This window comes from Mixophyes fleayi, chromosome 2 (assembly GCF_038048845.1).
Source record: "Mixophyes fleayi isolate aMixFle1 chromosome 2, aMixFle1.hap1, whole genome shotgun sequence".
Classification (NCBI taxonomy): Eukaryota; Metazoa; Chordata; class Amphibia; order Anura; family Limnodynastidae; genus Mixophyes; species Mixophyes fleayi.
In genome coordinates this window covers 33,560,555-33,580,800 of record NC_134403.1, presented here as the reverse complement: position 1 = coordinate 33,580,800, position 20,246 = coordinate 33,560,555, and the positions used below count along the sequence as shown (strand labels likewise).

Genomic DNA, 20,246 nt, shown 5'->3' with positions numbered 1-20,246 from the left:
GGTTGGGACACACGGTAGTCTTCCTGTCCCGTAGGTCCCTGGGGTTACAAGGAATTCCAGAGGCAGTGATTGGGCACCTCACTGGCAGTGCAGCATAGTTCCAGGGGGGCGTCCCGTGGTTCCAACTTGGTGTCCCATCCTGAGCTCCGGCAGGGTCCCTGACAGAACCAGATTGGGGTGGTGTTTCCACTGGCCACTGACGATTCTGAGAGGAAGCCGCCACCCCGGTGGCGCGTTGCTCCAGTAAGCCCCGGTCGTGCAAGTGGCAACTGGTCCTTGGCATTCTGTGAGTGACCCTGTAGTGAGAAGATAGTCTTCTCGGTACGATCTGGGTGAGGGTTAGGGTCAGCCCCTGGAGTAGAAGGTGAACACCGGCTTGTGTTCCCTGTATGTAGAGGGAGGAGGTTTAGGAAGTACACTACACCCAGTGCTTAGCGAAGTTGCGTTACCCGACCATTAGTTGTTGTAGGGTCAGGGCACCTGTTGTTAGCTAGTACTAATTGTGTGGGTGGTACATTTTAGCCTCAGCTGTAGAGAAGAGGGAGGACGTGTTGTATTCTGTCTTCCACAGGTGACGAAGAGAAGCAGGAGAACAGGGACCGAAAGTTGGAGTACCCGGGTGAGTATAGCTCTCGATTCTTACTTCTGGTTAGGCCCTCACCGAGGGATGAGTAGAGTATTTGGGGCGGGACTGTTCCTGGTCTTTTATTCTTGCCAAGGGCGTAATCCCACGCCCTTGGCTAGAATAAAACGAGGGGGTGGCAGACGGGGTTGAGTGAAGGTCTTTTCTCTTTGCCATAGCCTCGGACAGTCCCTTTCTGGTAGGCACGGGTATTAATTTTTGTTTCTCCCCTAGAGAGAAGGAGAGTGATCTGACGGAGGTTCAGTTGCTGGTCTGCCAGAAAAGGAAAGAGCAGTGTATTCCTCTGCAGGGTCCAGGAGTCAGACCTTCACTAGAGACGGAAAGCGGCTGGGATGAAACCGTAGTGGATGGTAGGCGGTCATCGCTTGGAAGGTAGGATATATGTGTGCGTCTGTCCTGTTCCCCCATAGGCGTTACAGATACGCAATAGATAGATAGACAGATAGATAGATAGATAGATAGATTCAGTGTTTTTTTTGTCATAGAACTCACTGGACCTGAGTTCCGCCACCTTTTATCAACGGATTTTCCAATTTTTAAAAGTAACTTTTAAACATTTGATGTTTGGTCCACGTGGACTTGAATCGCCCTGTCGAGCGCAGCAGGTCGGTGGCAGAATCATTAAACCGGTGCATGCGGGCTGCTTGTGTGTCAAGTCCAATGCATGCGTACTTCGTGTGATGACACTGCTCGGCTTGTGGTGCTGCTCAGCTTGTGATTGGTCGTGTGGTCACGCGCTGAGTGCTTACTGCAAGCAGCAACCGTTATTTTTCGCTACACAACTGATGTGTGTGGTTGTGTGTACAGTGAATGACTACGTGATGTGAGCTCCAGCACATTTTTTCTTACAAAAAAAGCACTGGATAGATAGATAGATAGATAGATAGATAGATAGATAGATAGATAGATAGATAGATAGATAGATAGATATGAGATAAATAGATAGATAGATAGATATGAGATAGATAGATAAATATGAGATAGATAGATAGATAGATAGATAGATAGATAGATAGATAGATAGATAGATAGATAGATATAAGATAGATAGATAGATAGATAGATAGATAGATAGATATGAGATAGATAGATAAATATGAGATAGATAGATAGATAGATAGATAGATAGATAGATAGATAGATAGATAGATGTGAAAACGAAAGGAGGGTAGGCTGTTAGTGAGAGCTCACAATTTAGTGGGAAAGTACAAAACTGAGACAAAAGGCAAGAGTGTGGAGCATAGTGGAGATTGGCAAATAGTAATGATGTATGTGAGTAGTATAAGGGGGGGGGGGAGTAATTTATGCTCTCACAAAGATGTGGGTTTCCAGAGATCAATTAAAAATTTGAAATCTGGGAGAGAGTCTGTTCAATCTTGGTAGGGAATTCCATAGGTGGGAAGCAGCACAGGAGGAGTCTGGTAGATGGGAGCGAGAGATGGTTATCAGAGAGGAGGCAAGGTGCAGGTCAAAGGTAGATGAATTAAAGATGAGGGTTGAGCTGTAGTAATAGCATTGTTGTTGGAGGCTTTGGTGAGGGTGAGTAATCTAGTTTGGATTCTGGAGCATATAGAGCCAATGTAGAGATCTGCAGAGTGGGATAATTATGAATATGGATTTATTTGAACTTTATCTTTTGCTGACAGTTCTAATAATTAACATATATCAGACCTGCAGTGTCAGGTCATACAGGCAATGCTGGTCACCAATAAAAATAAATAAATAACAAAAATATATATAAAAAAAAGTACACATTATTAATGATTAAATAAATAGAAATAATATATCTCCCTGAGTGCTTATGCGAAGAATAGCTTATATCTTCTCCAAAACTTCCAAAGATGTTTCTCAGTGTTGGTATAACAGCAAATGTTTTATTGGTGTTTATAGTAAAGCAGACCAGTAATCAAACATCTCCTTCTCCCACATAAGTGTATACATATATGTATATGCACCTACCATAGATTTTTTTTCCTATTAAATAACCGGGAGACAAAGCCCCTCAGTAATGTCATGGGTCCTGCTTAATGGGCAGGCGGCATTGTCAGTACTTGATTCAGCTCGCACAATGCCTGCCTTCAAAGTGTGGAGTCTAAGGTTACACATATATGTTGATTCAAGAAGGAATAGTTAGGAGTTTGTGTCCTAGTTCCACACACATTGATCACCACAGCATTTTATATTAAGGCATAATACCTAGAATACAAAGGGGCGATGAGTCTGTACCCCACTTACTTAGATGCATGCAGTGGTATGGCTAACCATTCTATTTATCGCGTGAGTCAGAAACTGAATTGACACTGCCGTCATTCATTACACAAACTAACTACAAGTACCGTACGCTATAAATATATATGTTGACAACTTAATCACCATTGATATTTGCAAATCGATTGCTTCAAACCCTCATCAGGTGTACCTCATTACATGAATATCCTTGTATTTTCTCTACATTCTTACAAAGTGATAACATAAATAAATACAATTTTTTCACACAATGAGAACATTATTATAGAGTGATTGTATGTTGGGTAAATTATTACAAGGTGATCATGTCACGAAAAAATGTTTACAAATGGATTACGCTAGCCTAATACTGTGTATGTTTTCAGTACGGGAAGTTACAATACACACATTATTCCCAGCCAAGCTGTCCATACCGTGCTAGATTAGTTTTGCTGTGTGTTTTTTTTTGTTCACAAAAGATTCACATCCTATTGTCCTCATTCAGCTATGAAACAACAAAAATAAATAAAGGCAAAGAGAATCTTGGCTGTGAGATTCACAGTATTCAGCCTTCAGAAAGGCACTGACCTCACTGCCCAAGATACATTGTATTTTCACTCTCCTTTCTATTCAGAACTGGTGCTGTTTTTCTGAAGGGCACTCGTACTTACATAAAAGAAGAGGTTAGGGGGGTTTTAAAAAAACAGGAAAAAAAAATACAGTGGAATTGAAGCTTTATTAAAATTTAAGTGGCAGGAATTCTCATCCTGCAGTTATAGTGATATTGACCCTAAGAAAGGCGAACTTCCTTAGTAAAACATTTGGCAATTATGTCTATGCCTGAGAAGGGGAAAATAAATTGCATATTGACTTTGGTAATAGCAATTAAGATTCCTCCCCGGATCTCTTACGCTGCATCCATTTCACCGATGTATGTTAATGTTATATGCATCCCATATGGTTATTGCTATTATCTCTTACTTGCAGAAGAGGTTAGTGCCTGGAGGGCAAAGCCTGGGAGTAATCACCCGTAACAGTATGTCAAAACATACAAGATACAAAAGGTTCAGCCCTCAGCCAAGCTAAGACTTATAATGACACAGAGTGCGTTAAACAATGCACATTACATTCTCTCCGATGGCTCTGGTTGTGGCAGGTAAAACACCTCTCTCTGAAGTTTTACATGATAAAATTAAATGCAAGTGTCGTTTCTTTTCTCCTGGCTGCTAATGTAGCATTTTTTTTCATGTTTCTTTCTATATCTTTGGTATTTCTACAGACACCAGCAACATTAGAATCAAAGAAAGAAGGGGGGCTGTCTAAATAATAGATTATTATTCCCCTAATGTGGGGAGTTCACCAAACTTCATCAAATATATATAGGGAAAAACAAAGCAATTCTAATAAACTGAAGGGTTGATCTAGCTTCTATCTGTCTCCCCTGGAGCCTGAGGAGGACAAGAAATTCCTGGATTGAAAGAGAAGAATCTCTTCTTTCAAGTGGATTGATTGACTAAGGTTAACATAAGATAGCCCGGGTTCCTTTCTTCTTCTACCTCTGGAGTTTTGGGGGGGGGTGGACTCTTGGTGAATATATTACATATTTATTAGTTTGACCTTTGACCTATGTGCATCATCTTATTTAAGAGGCTCCTGGCAAAAGTATAACTGTTAAGCTAAAGGGTAATTTAAAAAGCGGCCATACCACAAAATGAAAGACTTTAATATTGGAACAGTGATTTCCATTGGGAATTGACTGAAAACGATTAAAAATATAGGTATGAGTAATACGACTATTATGGAGAAAGCAGTTAACCAGAAAGTTTCAGAAATTATAAGGAGATAAAAAAAAATAATTCAATGTGTTCAATAACAATGTCCTAAACATAAAGTTTTTATGTGTTGACTATACATGGTTTTGATGGGGCAGCACGGTGGCTCAGTGGTTAGCAGTTCTGCCTCACAGCACTGGGGTCATGAGTTCGATTCCTGACAATGGCCTTATCTGTGTGGAGTTTTTATGTTCTCCTTGTGTTTGAGTGGGTTTCCTCCAGTGCTCCGGTTTCCTCCCACACTCCAAACACATACTAGTAGGTTAATTGGCTGCTATTAAATTGTCCCTAAGCTCTCCCTTTGTATATTAGGGAGTTTAGACTGTAAGCTCCAATGGGGTAGGTACAGTGCTGCGGAATTACTGGCGCTACAAAAAATAGCTGATGATGTTTCCAAATATCTTATCTTTATTTTTGGTTTGGTAACTAATAAAGATTAATTGTTTGCAATGGTGATATTGAGCTATGTGCCAATTTTTGATGTACGCATTTCGGAGTTCTGCTTTAGCTTAGTAGTTATCTGTCATCGCTATAATTTTACCTGTATCACTAGTACTCAAAGTGCTGTAAACATATCACAGTTCAGCTGTCTCCTATTCTGCAAGTGTCTCGGTAAAAGCAGTAAAAACAAGAGCTGTGCGTTCACTAGGGAATAGGTTTATCAAACTTTCTAAAAAGGAATTCAGAATCGAGCTGTCATTTATCTAGTTTATTCTAGAAAATGATATCTAGCATCTGATTGAATCCTATGGGCAGTACCTCCACTTTTGCTTTTTAGAAGCTTTAGTAAATCCACCCCTAGTTCTCTCTTTCTCAAGACAGTCTTGTTTAATGCCAATGTAAACCTTGAACTTGAAATGTTTGTTGTCTCTGAATTCCTACTTCTTATGTACTTGGAATAAAAATATTAGTGTTGATTAGTTCTTGTAAGTGTTTTAATCGAATTTTGGGGTAGGCCGTTACAATCTCCGAGCTCGGATTCTGCTCTGTCACTCCACGGAATGTAGAGTTTATGGATGGAGCTTTGACGGAGTAGAACTAGAAACACCACATTCCGCAGGGAAAACAAGCAAGATTTCATTACAAAAGAATATAAGATATATAGCACAATTGCAGATACCCAAAACTCGGTGGCTGGAGGCTACTATATCTGTTTATATGGATTCTGCTCATGTGGTCTTTATTTACAACTATGTGATATATTATGTATTCAAGTTTTAACCTGGTTTCATTCAGCTTGGTTTTTATATATATTTTCATATGTATATTATGGTCAGTTCCCCTTTTTGGAATTTTATTGATTATTTATCTTTTAGTCGCAATAAATTGTCCTTTACTATTTGTGTCCACCATATATACTTTCCTGACCACGAAGCATCTTCAATATTTATTATAACAGACACCCAAAGTCAATGAGCGCCTAACCATTATATTTCTATTTTTAAGCAAGATTTTATGACCAAATGCGAATTAAGGTGAATTTTTCACAGGTTGTTCATTTCTATACACAATAAATATTTCCTGTGATTTCTATAGCCTTATCTGTCATTAAAATACTAAAAATACTAGGGTTTATAGAGGTCCCTAATTTTTTTGTAAACTGTGGAGCCCCATAAATAAATTTATGTATGTAAATATATATATATATATATATATATATATATATATATATATATATATATATATATATATACATACACACACACATGTATATATATTGTATATATATATATATATATATATATATATATACATACACACACACATGTATATATATATATATATATATATATATATAAATATATATATATATTTGTATATATTTAATTTTCCCAATTCTAGGGCACATATAGTACATTTTGCAGTTTAAAACATAGCTGTACCGTTGTGACTGTTGCATTCATGCATGAGAAGGAGGAGGCTAGAGAGACCTATTACCTGCTTCACTAGTCCTGATGACTCTGGATGGTATGCTGGGGTCCCCAGTTCCAATGCTGTTAGTAGCTACAACTCGAAATTCATATTCCACCCAGGGATTAAGGTCGACGGCCATGGCAGACTCCATGTCTCCACTAATAGTGTCAGGAACTGTGGAAACACCAAAGACATCACAATCACAAAGAGCAGAAGTGTTTGCACGTTCAGTGAGGGCTGGTGAGTGATAGGCCCGTCATTGCGCTATGCAGCTCACATTAATTTTCTCTTAACAGTATCATTATTCTAGGCATAGATCCTGAGCCGTCTGGAACTGTTTGCAATTTCGTTTCACACCATGTAGTTACAACATGACCTTCCTTAAATGTCAGGGGAGGACACAATCTCTTACACCGTAAACAAGATATTGATAATTTGATCATTACGAATAAATACATTTTACACCACTGACATAACATAATGGTCAGCAGTATCGAGCCAAATACTTCTAACTAGCTGTACGGCAACAGAAGGGATAAACCTTAATCTCAGTGTTCTAACTGATAGTGGAAATGAAACCTGTAATTTTTATTTCAAGAATCTGGAACTGATATACCCACTCAGAGCACACTCTTTAATTGTGGGGCTTCAAAAAAGATCCATTCTCTTTTGGCAGCAGATCTCGGGACTGTCCCGCCTAAATTGAGACACTGGTAGGTATGCCAAAATTCAGCACAACACACAAAATATTGACATTAAAATGTAAATTGGCAGAATGAGTTAACATAGTAGAAAATACAGTCATGGCCAAAAGTTTTGAGAATGACACAAAAATTATTTTTCCCAAAGTCTGCTGCCTTAATTTTTATGATGGCAAAATGAATGTACCCTAGAATGTCATGAAGAGTGATCAGATAAATTGCAATTATTTTCAAAGTCCCTCTTTGCCATGACAATGAACTTTATCTTAAAAACAACATTTCCACTGCATTGCAGTCCTGCCACAAAAGGACCAGCTGACATCAGGTTAGTGATTCTCTCATTAACACAGATGAGAGAGTGTTGACGAGGACAAGGCTGGAGATCACTCTGTCATGCTGATTGAAATAGAATAACAGACTGGAAGCTTTAAAAGGAGTATGGTGCTTGAAATAATTGATCTTCCTCTGTTAACCATGGTTACCTGCAAGGAAACACGTGCAGTCATCATCGCTTTGCACAAAAAGGGCTTCACAGGCAAGGATATTGCTGCTAGTAAGATTGCACCTAAATCAACCATTTATCGGATCATTAAGACCTTCAAGGAGAGAGGTTCAATAGTTGTGAAGACGGCTTCAGGTGGCCTCTGGGAGATCCTGGGGGTAGGTGAGCATGTGGGGGCATGGCTTGATGATTCGCATCATTTTAGCTCCACCCCATAAACAGGCAATACTATTTTACCCTATTCCAACAGGGGGTGGGGCCACGATGATGCGAGAATTGCGTCACTAAATCTCGCCCCCATCTTAACTATTGAAGTGGCCAGGAAGTGAAGCGGGAGGTTGCATTGCTCTCCCAGGAGTCCAGGAGAACTCCCAGAAATTCGGGAGAGTAGGCAACTATGTTTTATATACAGTAAGTACGTTGCTCAGAGAATGTAAGTTTAATGTATAAGTGATAGATCTAGTTTAAATTGACTGAAAGTTGTAGCAAATACAGTTTTATAATAACCATTCTTCCAGGCCTTCTGAAAGGTATGAAAACAATTCCAAGTGCATTCACAAAACAAATATTATCAAACTGTAAAATATACCTTTCAAATGAAACCCTGTAAACAGCTGAGTACAGCTTAGCAGGGACAAGTAGTAAGGTGCTTTTAATAAGTTTTGTTTTATACAAAATGTTATTACATCTCAGACAGATTATATTACTTTCAGCAATAAAAGTGAAAGAGGACTGCAGTCATTTTCCTATTTTGTTGTTTATAAAAAGCCTTTCGGGTTCCGTGAACCTAACATTATTCCTTTTCTTTAAGAGCTTGATGGCTGGAGGCATTTGGGCTTGTGATCCAATTTTGAAAGTGTTGATACATAGGCAATTTACTGCTTGAGGTAGCTATAAAAGTATGCTGGAGTCCAAGAACTTTACCCTTCACTGTAAACACTGTGCAGCCAGCATAGCAACAGATATTTCACAGCCTTGGAAAGAAAAATGTACTGCAATTTGCTTACTTACACAAAAATATAATATGTGTAGAAGACTAGAAGCCAAAGTCACCTCTCGGATCACAGCAGAAAGTGCTCTGACTTTGTTTCTTATTTTTATTTACTGTGTATTTAGTGTTTTGAAAATGTGACGTGGCTATTGTATATTGCAATCATCCAGTTATTTGTCATTTACATCTTTGGTTCTTATGAAGTTAGTTTCTTTACATTAGCTCTTAAGTTGTGAGTTTAGCCCAGGAAGTTGTTCCCGAAAAGTGCAGTAAGAGTAAATTGGGCTTAAATCATACTTGCCAACTTCTTATAGTTGGCGTCCAGGAGCTGCCGGGGGAGGTGGGCGGACGGGGATCCGAGAATCGCGTCATTTTGAACCTGCCTCCATGACGTCATTTTACAGCCGGGGGTGGGGCCTAATACTGCGATTCCCGGAGATTCAGGGCGTTTTTGACCTAATATGATGCGGGAGACTGCCATACACTCCCAGGAGTACGGGAGACCAACCCGGAATCGGGGAGTCTCCCGGACATTCCGGGAGAGTTGCAAGAATGGCTTAAATGCTGTGGAAAAAATGTTTTTCCACATCAAGTTGTATAGGAGATCATGGGGTAGATTTATCAAACATTCTAAAAAGGAAAAGTGGAGATGTTGCCCATAGCAACCAATCAGATGCTAGCTATCATTTATCTAGTACATTCTAGAACATAATAGCTAGAATCTGATTGGTTGCTATGGACAACACCGCCATTTTTTTTCTAAGAAGGTATGATAAATCTACCCAATGTATCCTTTGATGTAGATTATAAGGATACTGGAAATCACAGAGATTTGTGACCATGTAAAGATATGAAGCCAACGGCTAAGTGCCTTCATACAAGTCATGGTACACCGAGGTGACTTCTAATATCCTTATAATCTATAGTACAGGCCTTTATAACGCTAAACTAAAAAAAAAATATTTTAAGTGACTGGAAACTTAAACCTCTACACTCTACAGTCACTAGTTCCTTCTGCTGTATGTGCCAGTGATGAAGAGATTAAGTTCTGCCTTAAAGGCTGGGGTTTTAATCATTGGTGTGACATCACTCTTACACAAATACAAGGGAACAGGTATCTGCCTTGCACAAGATAAGCTGACAAGCCTCCTGAAATACTATGTGCTGCTGTAAATATTCTGATGAAAGGGTTGCTCTATGCCCACACATTTAAAAGCGGGGAAAACACATGCTTTCAGAAATTAATGAACTTGGATAACAAAAATGTGCTCCGACCTTAGTCTAAAGCTGTTTTCAATGTTATGCTGTAATAGGGCTGTTTACTTTAAAAACAGAGTGCATTGTGGGAAGAGAATGAACACGGATAGGATCGCCATGTATAGAACTACTCACAACTCACCGATTCTACAGTTATATTGCACTGTGATTTACAGGTACACTATTATCTAATACATACTATATAATTATATAATATAATACAAGATATTTAAAAACAATAGCATGCTAAATGAAAAAGACCGGCAAGACTACATAGAAAGAAGTAAACACTGTAGTGTGATAATCTATTGAGGATAATATTCAATGCATTGATTTACTTTCTTACATACTTGCTTACTTTTTATACTTACCCTCTTGCAAAGCAAGTGGGGGGGGGGGCGTGATGATTTATGTCATGATACAGGAGGGGCGGGACTATGATGAGGCGATTTGCAGCGAATCGCTTCATTGCGGCCCCGCCCACTTCAAATATAAGCGGCTGCTGAGCCCTAGATTTCCTGTACAAACCAGTAATCTGTTTCTGAGATTCCACACACCAGACACATGATGCAAAAAACAGAGGTTTAACCACTGGCGTTTCACTGTAGTTAAGCGATAAGTATTAAGTACACTTTGACCACCGTCAATTTGCATTATAAGACTATTCTTATGAACCTGGTTCCTAAACAAATTGGCAAGGGGGAATCGTTCCCTAGAGCCTGGCTTGTAGGCCACCGCACGCCCAGCGTTTATTTCAAAGTTTTCTATTTATATGACCTGACCTACATTCACTCTGAGTTTCTACAGACAGATCAAGTTCTCCATGTCCCTTATCTTGTATGATGAAAGGAGAAATCCATTAAGGCAAGAGATTGATGTCACTGTTCAACATGCACCAACCTATTAAATGCAACCGGCTCCTATATAATAAACCGTGACTGGCAAATTAGACATGGACTTTACACGTTATTTCTCCACAGTATAGCCGTGGATTATGTAAGCAGTTCCAATTTGCTTATCATATCATTTGATATCTTCATGGTAATGACAATTTCATATATAATGCTGAAATATCAGCCGACGAATTTCTTAAAAAAAAAAGAAATGAAATAGCCAGGCCAGATATATTCCTCTGTATCCCTACAGGGGATTCTTGTTAACCGTCTGCTATTGTATCCTATCAAAAGACAGGGAAGAATTGTAGCCGGAGATACCGTACGGAGGTTATGCAATTAATTTTCTTCTGGGCATCGGTAGTAAGCCTTGCTTGAGCAATTCATTCTCATTAAGTTAGCCACAAGATGACAATCGAAGATGAATTGAAAAAAAAAAAGAAAAGCTTTTTCTTTTGGAAGTCTTCACTTATTAAAGGTAAATCATGAAACATGATAAAAAAAAAGTTGATTTTATAAAACAAATAGAGATTTTAAATACGTAGTATAATGCTATTATATTTTGGGTTTTTTTTCGTTTTAAGCTGTTAAAAAAAATTCCAAAATAACATGGCAATGTGTCTGTTTCATGCATGAATACTAAAATTCACAAGATTCTAATGAGAGCTTTTTATACCACTCTAGTGATGGAATTCACTAAAGTCTCATATAACTAATTGGAAATATGCCCTTTGGATAACAAGAGTATCTGTACTGTACTGTATGCTATTATTGTCTGGTAAGTGTGATAAGATGGGGTTATCAGTAAGAAAATATAGAGCATACTTATCAACTTTTTAAAGTTGGTTTGCGGGAGTTCCGGGTAGGAGGTGGGTGAGCAGGAGCGGGGCTAGACGTGTTGTGTCATTTTGGCCCTACCCCCGTGACGCAATGATGCATATGTGTCATTTTACCATGGGGGGGCTGGCCAAAATAATGTCATTCCAGGGGAATGGCATCATGGAAGCTTCAAATCTGCCCACTTCACTAGGAAGTGGTCAGATGCGGGAGATTGGATTTCGGGAGTCTCCAGGACATTCCGTTAGAGTAGGCAGGTATGATATAGAGGTGAATGACTATGTAATGATTAATAAAACTTGGGGTATCAGGTGCCAGTCAATGAATCTTTCTTTAGCATGATCCAGACAGTAGGTAGTCTTGTAGATGTAATATAATGATGTTGTTTTGGGGTGATGTATGTAGGATTGTCAACTGGCCGGTAACTATCAGAACACAGACACTATATATTTACACAATTCCTCACCATGTCCCATCAGGCTTTCAAATCTTTTGACGCTCTCTGAAAACCTAGCTCTTTATTAGAGTTTAAGATATATACACTGACACTACTCACACTAATACACCCTCACAACTGTCCCAATCTCCACTCCGAGCCACATTTGCTCCTACTGTTTCAGCTGTGCCCTCTTCCCTTTAGAATGTAAGCTCTCTCATTAACAGGGACCTCCATACCCTTTGTTTTCATGCCAGCATTTATTTTGTCTACCATGTATGTTCCATTTTTATGAATAACCTGTTTTCCCTACTGTACGGCGCCGCAGAGCACTGTGGCGCAGTACAAATCTATGTATTCTGTACATAAACTGAGTGCGTGTTTACGCTGACAAAGGTTTTAACGCAGCCAATAGCGGTGCTTTATTTTAGATGAACAGCACAATTGAGCTACAGTTGCATCACTCAAGCCTTTACTCCTTATCCCCGCAAATAAAATAGGACCGGTGTATGTGTGTGTGTGTGTGTGTGTGTGTGTGTATGTAGATCCGACACCTCCATTGTGTTTCAGCACTCGTTAGCTCTTGCGATTTGTCTTAATAAATTATATTTTTCAAACTAAAACGGACTCAAAGGTTCCATCATTCTGTTAGCTAAAACTAAACATAACAGTTTGCTGTATTAGTACTTTTTTAACATCACCGGGCTCTATTCCCTCTTTTACTTCTGAGGGATCAATACCCCACAAGGAAACAGTTGCTGAAAAAAAACAGAGGCTTCACTACAAGATAAACTTTGGGATAATATATTTACAGTGTTCTTGTTGTGTTACTTTCTGTGACACTTTGTCCTTTTGAGCAGGAAATGAATCTCACCTGTTTTCACAGTCTGCCAGCCTAATGAGAAAGGACTGCGGGCTTGTAAATTGTAATAGATGATCGGGCTGTGATTGTCAGCTCCGGGACTCCAGGACAGGGTGGCCGTGCTTTCTGTAATTTCCTCTACGATCACCACCCCCGGGGGCCCAGGAGGACCTGGAAAAAAAAAAATCATGTTGGTTGTTGACTTTCAATCTACATGTGAACAGAGGAGAATGTGACTTGTATTTAATATGTCACATACAATAAGTATGAAGGATATACGTGGAATACGCAGGTAATAGAACTGTTGTGGAAAGTAAACACATAAATGTAGTAATAACATGTTCTATATTTTCAAATAAACAAATACGTTTGATAATAATTGAATAATTCAGTATGTTGTATGAAATTAAGAAAAAAGAAAAAGCATCCATTATATTATAAATATGTATGAAATTAAGAACATTATAAAGTTATTTAACCATAACATCTAATTCATAGCTGCCAACTATTTAGGTGGGACAGTCATGATTTGAGAAGTCTGTCCCACCGTCCTGACCATCGGCACCTTTGTCCAGGCGGGTGGAATGTTGGGAGAGGAATGTCCGGTCCTTCGCTGCTCTGCAGGAAGGGGAGAAGGGTAAGGGACAGCCTAGCGTGTGGTTATGCCCCCACTGTGTTTTAGAAGCACTAGACCACACCTAAGCTGACCCCACTATAAACACCCATTAATTTCCTCTTACTGGTCTTCCGCTAGAACACTAGCACCCCTACAATCTATTTTGCAAGCAGCAGCTAGATTGATTTTCCTTGCAAATCGTCCTTCCTCTGCTGAGCCACTCTGTCAGTCTCTACATTGATTGCCTATTTTTCAATTAATCCAATATAAAATTCTTCTACTAACATACAAGGTCATCAACAAAATTGCACCGACATACATCTCCTCACTTGTCTCAAAATATCTCCCAACTCGACACCTCCATTTTGCACAAGATCTGCATCTTTCTTCCACTCTCATCACTTCCTCCCTTTCTTGGTTACAGGACTTTTTTCGCCTGCACCCACTCTATGGAATTCCCTCCCTCGCACAATAAGACTTTCCTCTAGCCTTCAATCCTTCAAGTGTTCTCTGAAAACCCACATCTTAAGGCAAGCTTATAATATTCCTCTACCACCCTCTTAATCTCCCTAGGTTACCCTTTTACCACCTTCTACACCGCTAACACGAGACAACAACCCTCTGACCAACTTTGCTGTGTGACTGGATCACACAGCCAACTAAGTACTTTTTTACCTTTGCATTCTAGCTGGACCAATGTGCAATATGATGTAGCACTTACCCTTGTGTATCAAACTTCCATTGTCCCATAGATTGTAAGCTTGCGAGCAGGGTTCTCTTACCTCTCTGTCTGTTATGTATTACCCAGTATTGTTTTATTACTGTTTGTTCCCAATTGTAAAGTGCTACAGAATTTGCTGGCGCTATATAAATAAATGATGATGACGATGATGATGATAATTTCATGCACATCAGCGTTATGGTGAGTAGGGTAATACCTTCCAACTTGCTAGAAGTCATAGCAAACATGATTAATATCGGTTCAGCGGTACAGTCCCCTCAAATCAGGACATTTGGGAGCTATGCATTTCAGTGTTTGGCCCATACTAACAGTTAGGTTACTTGCTTTGAAGAATTGGTGATAGACATCTATTGCCACAATACATAGTACAGTGTAAAAATTGAGCAGGCCAATATGGGTGTTTTTTCCTGCATGCAGAAATAGTTTGCATTTGCCCCCCATGCAGTGTAACAAGATCTGCTAGGCTGCAAATTCTGCACCCGGGCAAGTTCAGCACCTAATACTCCTTTGTATGCAATTAACTTGTTCATCTACTTGAACAACTTTTCATGGTCACCAAGCTTTGTGCACTGCAGATGCCGAAAAAGTGAAAAGGGCATTCCCATACATAAAGTGTAAATAAGGGGACATTGGTGCTGCCTTCATTTTAAGTGTCATATTTGTGGATTTTGGACCTTTACATAAAATTGTTGGGTTTTTTTTGCAGCCAAAAGTATTCACCCTAATGCATATAGTGATCGACGCTACCTGTAAAGATCCATTATGGAATGAATCCAACTTTGCTTTATATACAGTCCTTGTATCTCATTTTGAGAAATCTTACCGACCTAATTTTTTTACATTTACAAATAGGCAAACAGCTCGATGCATCCACCATCCAGAGAAAACACTTGAAAAAGAAATCTCTGGCCAGGTAAAGCCGTGTGGAATGACGTACAACCCAAATGCAAGCTCCGCATAGGAGAAAACAGCTAGCACTCTGTGCCATACTGTAGTACGAGATCCTATACGGTTTGGGGAGAAAATTTTATGAGATACTTAAAGTTCTTGATTTTACCATAGTTCATATGCAACATCTGTGGCTCCCATACTGTTGTACACCTGGAACTTGCAGTTCTACAGAAAGCTGAAGAGTCACAGATTGACCAAGCCCGTGCCTGTCTTCTGCCGAGTTCTACAATTGGAAGTTAACTGACAAACGTGATACATTACGGGGACATCAAATATATTACATGTTGACAATCTCGTTTCAGAACACTTGAAATATTTAAAGAAAATGTTAGATTACAGGGAAAGTCTTTATGCGGTGAAAGCGCTTTGGAAGGGTAAGATGTGACAATGTATCATGTTGTCGTCACCAGTGAAGAATTTGTGACAGGGAGCCAGGACCCGCTATGCAGATGTCATCCCCTCTCATTCCTATATCATTACATTTTATGCTGGGCAGTAATCATTCATACTGTCAGCTGGATGGTTAGCTTGGAGAATCGTTTCTTCCCAAGGGCTATATTACTCCTCAGCATCACTCGCAAGCAATAGGAAAATAACCAGTTTGGAAGAAAAAAATTGAATGCAGAACCTTGTAAAATCATCCAGAGAAGACATGCCCGAATATTCTCAAATGAATTAAATCACTGCCAGAAACATGTTTTACTTTAAAATTCATGTTTTGAAGACCTTTTCAAATCGTTCAAAACGTTACACATCTGTCTTTCCGAGATGGTGTCAAGTAATTTAATTACGTCAGTTGCCCTTAAAATGTCTTCAAATCTACAAAGTTAGGTTGCTGATATATCTTTATCCTCAGGTAGGTTGTTTTAGCCATGTGTAGGCACCTATATTCATTGCATGAGCTCCTCTCCACCCCCCTAACATGACCTAACCATTAGATATGATCATACACTTACATTATATGGAGTTTGAAACTTGGTTTCCTGTTGCATTTAACTCTTTGCAGCTGAAAGGATCTGCAATGTTCTTGTTTATCGGGAAAAAGTGTTTCCCATTAAATGTGTCACCATAAGAGAATTTGACCCTGCACCGAATAATTGCAGTGTTCAAGTCTGCCCATGTCATATCTTAAGAAGAAGGAAAAAAAACATTCTGGCAATTCCAGAAACTATTTCATACTTGCCAACTCTCCCGGAATGTCCGGGAGACTCCCGCATTTTGTGAGAGTCTCCCGGACTCCCGAGGGAGTGTGGCAATCTCCCGCATCTGGATAATTCTGCCCACTTCCTAGTGATGTGGGCAGAATTAAATCCCAAACGCCGCGATTCCTGGTGAATCGCAGGCGTTTGGCCCCGCCCCCGCTGTCAAATGACGCATTTTGCGTCATCACATCATGGGGGCGGGTCCAAAATGATGCACATTTTGGAGCCCCGCCCCCCATTATGCCCACCTCCTCCGCAGGCTCCCGGATTTGAAGAACAGAAGGTTGGTAAGTATGAGCTATTTATAGCACTCACTATTTGTCTGTAAAAATTTTAAATGAAAAAATACAGCAGATGTAAAAAAGACAAGGGGCCAGATTCATTAAGGAACTTAAATGAAGAAGTTTCTTATTTAAGTCTCCTGGACAAAACCATGTCACAATGCAAGGGGTGCAAATTAGTTTTCTGTTTTGCACATAAGTTAAATACTGTCTGTTTTTTCATGTACCACACAAATATCAACTTTAAATTTCAGTGTACAAATAAGCTATGAAGTATTTGTGTGCTACATGAAAAAACAGTCAATATTTAACTTATGTGCAAAACAGAAAACTAATTTGCACCCCTTGCATTGTAACATGGTTTTGTCCAGGAGACTTAAATAAGAAACTTCTTCATTTAAGTTCCTTAATGAATCAGGCCCATGCTGTTAGCCTATAGAGCATTAGCTGGCATTAGTGTAACTACCAGTGCCTGATATTGGCGGAGCAGCACAGTTTTCTGAGCTACGTGTAACTATGGACATTGCTGCTCCACTCTGCTATACAGTGTGGTGGTGTCCATCAGTGGCTGAACTTCTATTGGTGCAGCAGGCAGGGTGCACCGGGGCCCATGGAGATAATGGGCCCGCTGCACGGGGAACTAGAAAGCTGTGGGCCCCGGTTCCCTCCTCCCTGCCTCCCTGCAACGGGGCTCACAGCTTGCTAATTCCGACTCTGGTGTCCATGGTCAATCCCTATGACCGCCAACACGGCAAGACATTTGCAATCCCAGAATGCAATGCACAAGAACCAACATTAAAACCTGCTCAGAGGAGAAAGGAATGTTGGTGTTTCCTCCCTCTCAGAGCAGGAAGATCAGCGATAGAAAGCAAGAGGAGGCCGGTCGAGAGCGGCCAATCCAGTATTGTAATCGAGGGGAGCATGTCCCGCCATTGAAGCTTTGGTGGCCTCTTCAAAATATTTCTGTGGGGCCAACACATTTCTGGTTATGCCGTTGACAAATGATATTGTCAATACAATATCAGCGATATAACACAATGGAGGCAGAGAATGTTTCCATCAATAGCTGCCCAAATGTGGATACCGATATGACACTCCTGCAACCAGGGCCGCCATCAGCCTTCTCCATCTTTTCGGAATCCCTGGACTGTCCGGGCCCCGCAGTCACCGACCAGGCCTCCCCTTTTTTACTTACCTTCTCTGCGATGCTGCAACTCTGCCTCCCAGACTCTGATAGGCTGGGAGCGCGGCCGGCGCGGTGACGTCATCGCCACGTGCTGCACTCCCAGTGTATCAGTGACAGAGGGAGGCAGAGCTGCAGCATCGCGGAGGATAAGGTAAGTTAATGATCAACTGGTTTTTTTGAGGGGGGAGAGGGAGAGTCTGGGGGACCATAATTGTGGAGGGGGGGGGGGGGGAACAGGGTGAGCCTGGGAGACCATAATTGTAGAGGGGAGGGGGGTACAGGGAGAGCCTGGGAGACTATAATTGTGGATGGGGGGGGACAGGGAGAGCCTGGGGGACCTGATCTGTGGAGGGAGGGGGACCTGATCTGTGGAGGGAGGAGGACCTGATCTGTGGAGGAAGGGAGACCGTATCTGTGGAGGGAGGGAGACCGTATCTGTGGAGGGAGGGAGACCGTATCTGTGGAGGGAGGGAGGGGGAAGAGGGGGACCTGATCTTTGGAGGGGGACCTTATCTGTGGATGGAGGGGGGAAGAGGGGGACCTTATCTGTGGAGGGAGGGGGGAAGAGGGGGACCTTATCTGTGGAGGAAGGAGGGAGGGAGGGGGGAAGAGGGGGACCTTATCTGTGGAGGGAGGGAGGGGGACCTTAACTGTGGAAGGGGGGAGAGGGGGACCTTACCTGTGGAAGGGGGGAGAGGGGGACCTTAATTGTGGAGGGGGAGAGGGAGAAGGGTACCTTAACTGTGATTGGGGGGAGAGGGGGACCTTAACCTTGGAAGGGGGGAGAGGGGGACATTAACTGTGGGGGGGGGGAGAGGGACCTGATCTGTGGAGGGAGGGGGACCTTACCTGTGGAAGGGGGGAGAGGGGGGCCTTAATTGTGGAGGGGGAGAGGGAGAAGGGTACCTTAACTGTGATTGGGGGGAGAGGGGGACCTTAACTGTGGGGGGGGGGAGAGGGGGACATTAACTGTGGGGGGGGAGAGGAGGACATTAACTGTGGGGGGGGGGGAGAGGGGTCATTAAATGTGGGGGTGAAAGGGAGACATGAACTGTGATGAGGGATAGGGGGTGCATGTATGGCGAAAATGGAGGGGTGCACATGTATGGGGAGGGGGGCCCCACCAGATTAATTAGTACTGGACCCAGGGAGGGGGGGGGCACCAGATTAATTAGTACTGGGCCCCACTGTTTCTGATGGCAGCCCTGCCTGCAATACATATTAAATCTAAAAGTCAGCCTCCCCACAATGTAATTTATCCACAGAATACAGCAAATCTATAGCGTGGTGACCAAGCTCTTGCTTTGTACTATCACCAAATTATTTCTAAGGCCATGTGTACCATACAGATAAAGTAATATACTTCAATAAGCACTGTATAGAAATATACTGCAATAAATAACCAGGAAGAGCGAAATGAACAATAACCCGGTCTTTAATCATTGCAACCCCTTAATGCAGATGAAGCAATCGTTATTGCAACTTTGATCCTTATTAGTTTACCAAATTAAACAGATCACTTTCACACTTTTCCATTGAATTCAATGGAGTTTAGTTGTGACATAACGCAGAGTGTGCACTGTGATGCTTTGCTAAATGTGAGCATCATCATCATCATCATCATCATCATCATCTATTTATATAGCACCACTAATTCCGCAGCGCTGTACAGAGACCTCAAACACATCAGTCTCTGCCCCATTGGGGCTTACAGTCTAAATTCCCTAACATACACATGGACAGAGACAGAGACTAGGGTCAATTTTGATAGCAGCCAATTAACCTACTAGTATGTTATTGGCTTATGGGGGGAAACCGGAGCACCCGGAGGAAACCCACGCAAACACAGGGAGAACATACAAACTCCACACAGATAAGGCCATGGTCGGGAATTGAACTCATGACCCCAGTGCTGTGAGGCAGAAGTGCTAACCACTGAGTCACCGTGCTGCCCAAAAGTTTAACTTCATCTGCCTATGTTTTCTTTATATAATCACCCTTTCTAAAGTCATTCTCTTTCCTTGTGTCCAAAATGATTAAATGCTAAACTAGAGAGGAGACGGCCTGATGACATACTATATGATTTTCTCAATGTAGAAGAATATCACATGAATTGCTACATTTACTACAAACAGAGACAAAAAAAGGAAATGACTTTTCCCACTTCTTAATGT

The 20,246-nt window shown here is 41.1% G+C and overlaps 1 protein-coding gene across 1 annotated transcript in view; it reads right to left on the bottom strand.

Moving 5' to 3' along the window:
• The window catches only part of CNTN5 (contactin 5), a 1,124,282-nt gene that overhangs the window by 59,731 nt on the left and 1,044,305 nt on the right, over positions 1 to 20,246 (bottom strand). The window contains exons 18-19 of the mRNA XM_075198772.1: positions 13,107 to 13,265; positions 6,640 to 6,789 (exon numbers count right to left, since the gene is read on the bottom strand). Of these exons, the coding sequence (XP_075054873.1) occupies positions 6,640 to 6,789; positions 13,107 to 13,265 (309 nt within the window). The remainder of the gene's footprint in view (positions 1 to 6,639; positions 6,790 to 13,106; positions 13,266 to 20,246) is intronic.